General features: G+C 44.0%; 1 protein-coding gene across 4 annotated transcripts in view; it reads right to left on the bottom strand.

The window, feature by feature from the left end:
* Positions 1-273: 273 nt before the first annotated feature.
* The window catches only part of arhgap17a (Rho GTPase activating protein 17a), a 29,640-nt gene continuing 22,921 nt past the window's right edge, over positions 274-6,992 (bottom strand). For 2 of the 4 annotated variants that reach the window (XM_008303158.1, XM_008303159.1), the window contains 9 exons: positions 6,314-6,395; positions 6,056-6,136; positions 5,859-5,972; positions 5,542-5,633; positions 3,301-3,448; positions 2,696-2,980; positions 1,642-1,790; positions 401-943; positions 274-295 (listed from right to left, as the gene is read on the bottom strand). In XM_008303158.1, coding sequence (XP_008301380.1) covers positions 291-295; positions 401-943; positions 1,642-1,790; positions 2,696-2,980; positions 3,301-3,448; positions 5,542-5,633; positions 5,859-5,972; positions 6,056-6,136; positions 6,314-6,395 — 1,499 coding nt within the window. In that variant the 3' untranslated portion in view covers positions 274-290. The remainder of the gene's footprint in view (positions 296-400; positions 944-1,641; positions 1,791-2,695; positions 2,981-3,300; positions 3,449-5,541; positions 5,634-5,858; positions 5,973-6,055; positions 6,137-6,313; positions 6,396-6,992) is intronic. The other 2 variants (XM_008303160.1, XM_008303161.1) reach the window with 1 other exon arrangement.

The following is a 6,992-nucleotide window of genomic DNA, read 5'->3' as shown; positions in this document are numbered from 1 at the left end:
TCAAGACATCGCCTGCTGGTAGCACTGAGTGCACTGAATGTCATCCGTGATGCTCATTTTCTGTCAGACTTGTATATTTTGAGTATTTAACATCAGAAATGGGTATGATACTAGAAGTCCATGATACACAGGGTGACAGTCGTGCATCAGGGCTAAAAACAATCTGATGGAGGCAGCAGGCAGAACAAAAAATGGATCTGATGATGATTTAGATTCCTAGAGGCAAACAAAAAGTGCAGGTGCTACTAGTACAGGTGTTAATTCTCAACAAACCTCTCACAAGTGCCTCTTTAACCTGTGGAGGTATTACAATGCAAGACTGTTAGAAAAAGAGCACATTAGTAATCAGCAGTTAATAAATACAGTATTATACATGCACTGATTGAGAAACGACACTCACCCATCATCTTGTACGCAGTGGCGCAGATCCCGTTGGTCTCACTGGTCAGTGTGCTGGGCTGCGGTGGCGGTGGGATGTTGGGTCTGTTGCGAGGCTTTGGGACCGGCCGCGGTCGGGGAAGGGAGCCGGACTGGTAGGGAGACGGGGACGGAAGAGCGGCTGCATCCTGGCTGGTAGAGGAGGGTGGGGGCGTGTCTGGAGGGGTCGGGGTGCCTGGAGGTGAGGGGTCCGTGCCCTGCTGGTCCCCGGTGGAGTGGCCGAGCGATGCAGGCTGCACCGGAGGGCTGGCCTGTGTCGGAGGCTCTGGGGGCGGATGGCTGGGCGCCTGGATTGGGGGCTGGTTGCTGGAGTGGCGCCTGGGCGTGGCACACGGTTGTGAGGCGGGAGAGGTGGGCGAAGTGGGCGAGTGGCTGGAGAGGGGTCTGGGAGAGGGGCTGAGAGACTGGGAGGAGCCAGAGGAGGAGGTTTGGTTCACTGAATTGCAGGGTTGACTGGGAGGAGGGTTTGTTGGTTTGGGAGGAGCAGGAGCCTGCTTCTTGGTACCTGAAAGTTGATGGTGAAGAAAAAATATATAGTGGAACAGCAAACATGAAGCAATTGAAATTTTACAATCATGGCGCACCTCATGGTCACGCATATGCAACAAGTGTGAACTGGTTATTAGAGGTGGTTCTGCAGCTACCACCAAGAGAACAAACAAGTTATCATAGTGGATGAACTGCAGTCAGGTGAAAAGTTCAACATTCTCCAAGGTCAGACTGGAAGTTCTACTGAAATGTGCTGAGGCGTCTGAGCAAGAACATTCAACGCCCTGAACTGTGGTATGATGTTCCCATCAGCCAATTCTATAATATAATAATAATATTACTATTGTCAATAATAGTAATAATGGAAAACATGTGAATCAATGAAGTGACTCCAGTGTGTAATTCCAAAACAGTGCTATTGCTTATGTCACATAGATTTATGAGCTCTTAAATGTAGGCATGTGATAAACACTAGCCTAGCTTTGTGAGTGATCAAAAAGAAGAAGAAATCGATTGTCAGATTTAAATGAAGACAGTGCAGAGATGTAAAATCAGAGCAATTAGGTCGTCTTCACATCATGAGATCCTCAGTGTATAAAAATGTTTTATTTTGCAGATACTTCCCAGCTGCACCAGTCCCTTGACTTAATTCGTCAAGAGTGGCTGAAAATCTGGTCGTGTCTGTTTGCGACAGATCAAAGTACCAACTCTTACCTCTGCGCATCATATGTGGGCTCGGCCCCATGGATCCAGCCCCGGGGGATCCGGTGCCCAGCTGCCCTGCAGTCTGGCCGCCTCCTCCAGAGCCATTCCTCTGCAGCACAGGGGTCTGAGCGGGTGTAGAGTCACGTAGCTTTGGGTTGCTTTAGAAGAGATGAAAAAAACAAAGAATCAGAATCCTTTTTATTGTTGCTATGTATACGTTACATACACATAACGAAACTGCAGTTGGAAGTCAATTTCGTTATGTGTATGTAAATGTAAAGGCTTTCAAACATTCAAAATTGACTGAAAATCTGGGTACTGCTTACACATAGAGTACAGCATGCACCACTGAATGTTTTTAATGAAGGTTCGAGCTATTACAGTACATACAGCATTCTATGAAACTGCTATACAATGCATGTTCTGTAAATATAAACCTCACAAATATGATTTGAGTCTCATCTAAATTTACCTTCCAAACAGAGTCTGTAGGACAGAAAGAATGCTGAACTGAATAGTGTTATCTGTCTGAAAATGAATGTTGTCCTTTCACCGACTAAATCAAAGACACCCTTCAGTCTTTGCATAACAGGCACCAATGTCCAGGCCTTTCAAAGCAGTTTGAGCCAGTTAGTGCGAAGTTCCTGCTGATTCTAGTGATTTTTGGGAGGAAAGCAGAGGGATGGGAAGTCGAGAGGCCTTCAGAGTGACTGTTAGCAGAATGACAGAGGCCATTGTTGTGCTGTTTCTGTGGGCTGGCTTCAGAAAAGTCTGCATAGCTGCAACTGGTGGTGGCGTAAGAAAACTTGTGGTTTTGTAAGAGAAACAATAAGCCGAACCAAAGTGACCGGAGAAGGCCTGGTGTCTGTGTGATGCCTGTGAGTCATGCATTAATAATCCACAGTACTTCATGAAATTAATCAGACTGACAACTGTTTACAGAGAAGGCACTAATATTTTCCCACAGTACTAAATGTGAAACCATAAACGCATGCATGTGTGTCTGGAAGGCATGCTGTGTCATTCCCCACCAGCAGCAGAGATGCCTGGAAGCAGCTCTTACCTGAGCTCCTCTGTGTGCTGGGCTAGAAGCTGCTGAGCAGCTGCCAGAGCAGCCAGATTCTGCGCCAAGCTATGCTGGGAAGTGTCAAACCCTGAACCCCCTGGTGGAGCTTGTGTCTGGGGCTGGGGCTCAGCAGAGGGCTGGGGGACCTGCCCGGCCCCATGTCCCTGCCCCTGAGCCTCCACAGGGGGTAAAGGAGGCTGGAAGGCAGGTGAAGTGTGCTGCTTTCTACCTAAGGTGTTACTGCCTCTACGGAGGGTGTGGTCCGAGTGCTTGTTAGGGGTGCTACACAGGGACAGCAGGGAGACAGTAACGGAAGGAAAAAAACAAACAGAAAACACCGCAGCTTTGATCAGGAAGTCACTGATTAGACCAGATTCACCAAACCCTAGAGCAACCACAGAGAAGTAAGTATATAAAAACAGTGGATCATATCACAAAGATTATTTAGGCCAAAATTTAATAGAAGCAAAAGGACCAGAAAAAGCAACTGGATTAAAGCAAAATTACTTCAAAAGCAATTAATTAGAGTTAGCAGTGAAGGCTGGAGGCTAGAAACACCTAGGAAACGAAAGAGGTTTCAGAGAAGCCACCAAGTTGATTACTTGTCTTTGCGCGTCGTGTCGTTCTCCGGTCCCACCATGCTGCCAGGCCTCTTCCTCTCAATGGTGCCAGAGTCATAATCTAGATGGTTGTTGTGGTTGGATGCAGGTGTGGGCATCACAAACACGCCGGACACGTTAAAGTCCACATCTGTAAGAAGAAAGAGTAACTCTTACCAGAACTTACTATCTAGTTAACTTAAGGAACTGTGTCTGGGTCTGGGAAATCTTACAGAAAACTTGGGGAGAAGGAGGTTATATTGCCTCCTTTTTTTAATTAAACAACATATTGGGAATGCGCACAAACCAAATTATAGTCTGTTAAATTACCCCACTTTGAAATACAGTAAATTTAATCAACTGAGTGTTGTCTTGCAGCTTTACTTCAAGATGCTTTAGCAGGATACAAGGACTCATCGTAAGACTTGAACTGAGATCTGTGATGCTGCGGTGAACTTGACTAACCAAGATCATGTGGGTCAAAATGTGGCTTGTTACACCGTTCATAATGCAAACCAAACAAAGGAAACAACTCTGAGGTTTTATAGGTAAGAGGAGGCAGATGTTGACAGACAGACTGCCAACTCAAACTGCCAAGAATAACATCAAAAAACAAGGCAGGAAGTTAAGTCAGTCATGGCAGATATCCATACTGAGCTTTACTATACCTTTGTCCCTGATGATAATGAATCAATTAATTTTTTCATGTCTTTATTCTCACGAGGAGATCCTGGTCTATTACCAAGTTAATACACACGGCATTAAGGTGCCTCCACATGTCGCCAGCGCGTCACAGAAGAAACGTTACGACGCGACTCACTGGGCAATTAAGAGTCGCAAATCTGCCTGAAAGCGTCCGTCTAGAGACAGTGAAAGGAGTTTCCTACAGAAGCAGACGGCAATTAACCAAGCTCCTTATTATTGTGAGGTGACAGCTCTCACTGTCCCATCATCCCTCACTGTGTGTGTGCAACAGAGTTAATTATGGCAGCAACCCTGTCGGCCATCTATCATCATCTCTGCCTCAGACACGGGGACTGAAGGGAGACTGACAGGAAGTGGCTTTGACTAGCCTCCCTGACCATCTGTGATAACTGCATGATGTTTCCAATATTTAGGAACACATTAAGGGTACAGAAATTTGGTCTGTTTAGCGCTTTGCACTTCTTTGTTCAATTAGTATCAAAATGAATAAAATTAAAAATGTTGTTACCCTTTTTTCTTCCCCCCCAGTAACTTCACAAATGAATGATTTTCTCAGTTTTTAATTGTTTGTGTTGCTGCTTCTGAATTAGATTTTTTAAGAGAAATTTAAAAATGACTCAATATTCTAATTTCATTTTTGTGTTTTGTGCTGGTGGTTGGACTGTACCATTAGGGCACAGGGGTAGCAGCTACCAGCCATGAACTGAGTCGTGCAGTCACATTGTGCGGCCCATGTAGCTCAACGGACTGTACGATAATTAATCAGCCACCCTATTTTGGGAGGGTTTACAGACGTATGTGAACATTACTCAGACTGGAGCTGAAGGCCGGCGTATTGTTATTGTTGTTGTTCAGATTAAACATAGAATAGCAGCCTTAAAGTGCAAGTGTGCCTCCCGCCCTCCCTTCTGCAGCTGAAGAGGGTTTGTGTATGTAATGACACAAAGGGCCATTAGATGCAGCGTGTGGGCTAATACATGAATAAATAAATACAAATAAGGGTTAAGGCAATGTTAGTAAAGTGATGTACAATGGTACAATGGCTAATGGTGCAGTCCAACCGCAAACACAAAACAGAGAAATGGAAATTAGAATAATGAGTCCGTTTTTATCTCTACTTCTAATATCCAACTCTAAACGTAAACAAATTAGAGATGAAGCTGCAAGGCAATTATCCATTTGAGAGCAAACAAAAAAAATGAAAGATTAGAGCCCATTGTTCACTTTGACACAATGCTTGGAATCACCTTTTCCCCCCCCAATGAATTAGGTTTATGGAAAATATCTGGTAAAAGACTACTTTTGGTTCTATTATATGACATGTTTTCTGTTGTAACCTTCAAATCGACGTCTAAAGCACAAACTACGGTTTGAACCTGGATGAAGACAGCAGGTATTTTTATCTCGAGCATTGGAAGCTTGATCACGACTGATTTTCTTATCTTATTAGACAGTTAATATAATTTGCCTTCCCCATGAGTCGCCCATTTCTGGTTGGTCTATTGACTGCAGAGAGAGAGAAAACAGCAGAAAACCTACCCTCAGGAAAGAACCAGTCAGCGTGCTGGATGATAGGCTCCACAATGGCCACTACGTGCACAGAGGTAGCAGCAGCCATCTCTGCCAGACTCCTGGGCGTGCATATATAGATGAGCAGAAATTAGATGCTTCCCAACTTAATGACGGGCAGACTGAAATAAGCTCAAATAACAGACTGTCATATGTGGAAATTCACTTCACCACCCTGGATGAGGATCAGATCTCTCAAGACTTTGTTACTCTCTTGTTTTAAACACGACTAACATGTATTTTTCTACATCAGTATGAGCGTCCCCACTCTCTGAATCCCCTCTCACCCCTCAGTCTTGGCCCAGAGCAGGTTGGGTCCCAGGACGATGGCGATGTTGCTCGGAGTCATTTTGTTTGTCTCGCTGTCCTGAGCCAGTTTGGCTAAAAACTTCACCAGATACCTGCAGAAAAGCACAAGATGTAAAAAATGGTCTCACACAAGAGAGGAAATGAAAGCAAAACCTTGTAGCTTCAAGCAGCTAACCTCAAGTTGTTTTTGTTGTTCTTTGGTAGTTTATCGCACACAACCCAGAGCGCCTGGAGCCGTTTGTCCGGGTCTGACACACTAGAATGATAGAAAACAATAGGTAATTGAAAGCAGAGCGCTTTAATAGCCCAGTCTCCAGATGGCTAAATGGCCTAAATTTGTTTTCCTGTCATTTCTTTTTTTCAATGCTGTACAATGATGGATCCATTCAATGTTGGTGCATTTCATTTCTAGTGATAATATTCGGAGCCTTGCCTGGATGCCTGGATCCATTCATCATAAAGCTGGTGGGTCATTAGAGGTTCTGGGAGTTCCCTCAGGTAGGACTTCAGTGCTCCTGGAACCACAAACACAGACAATTTGTCTAAGATACTTTAAAAGAAAAAAAAAAAATAGGTGGTTTTACATAAATCAAGCTATCGTGCGAATTAACAGTTTCAATTATGAACATTTAACCCTCTGAACCCCAATCCTTTCCTATGGGTTTAAAAGGCATGTTATCTTTAAAATGACAACAACTTTCTGACACTCCTTGAACTAATCATGAGTGATATGCGGTTCCATCACGAAAATGAACCAAATCTAAGCTTAAAATTGTGAGGGTTCACCAAAATAGCTTTGCTTCAAATTCTGTAAATAAACTAAAACTCCAGCGCTTCTCAGCACAACTGAGAAGCCATGAGTGACTCAGCTGCAACCAACAGTCACGTGAAGAAAATTCCAGGATTATTTGGCTGAAGTGCCGCTGTGTTTAAACAACAAAATAAATAATTCTTGAGCAATTAAATAAAGGCATTGTGGCTTAAGAAGTTCCTGGAAGATACATTTAGCATGGGAAAATACTACACTAAAGTGGATTTGCAGAGTAGTGTGACAAGCACGTAGCTTGTAGAGATTACAGAAGTGTAAGCAGCAAAATATCCATAGTATGTAG

This window comes from Stegastes partitus, unplaced genomic scaffold (genome assembly GCF_000690725.1).
Source record: "Stegastes partitus isolate 25-593 unplaced genomic scaffold, Stegastes_partitus-1.0.2 Scaffold1947, whole genome shotgun sequence".
NCBI lineage: Eukaryota > Metazoa > Chordata > Actinopteri > Pomacentridae > Stegastes > Stegastes partitus.
The sequence above is the reverse complement of the archived record's forward strand: the minus strand, read 5'-3'. Positions and strand labels throughout refer to the sequence as shown.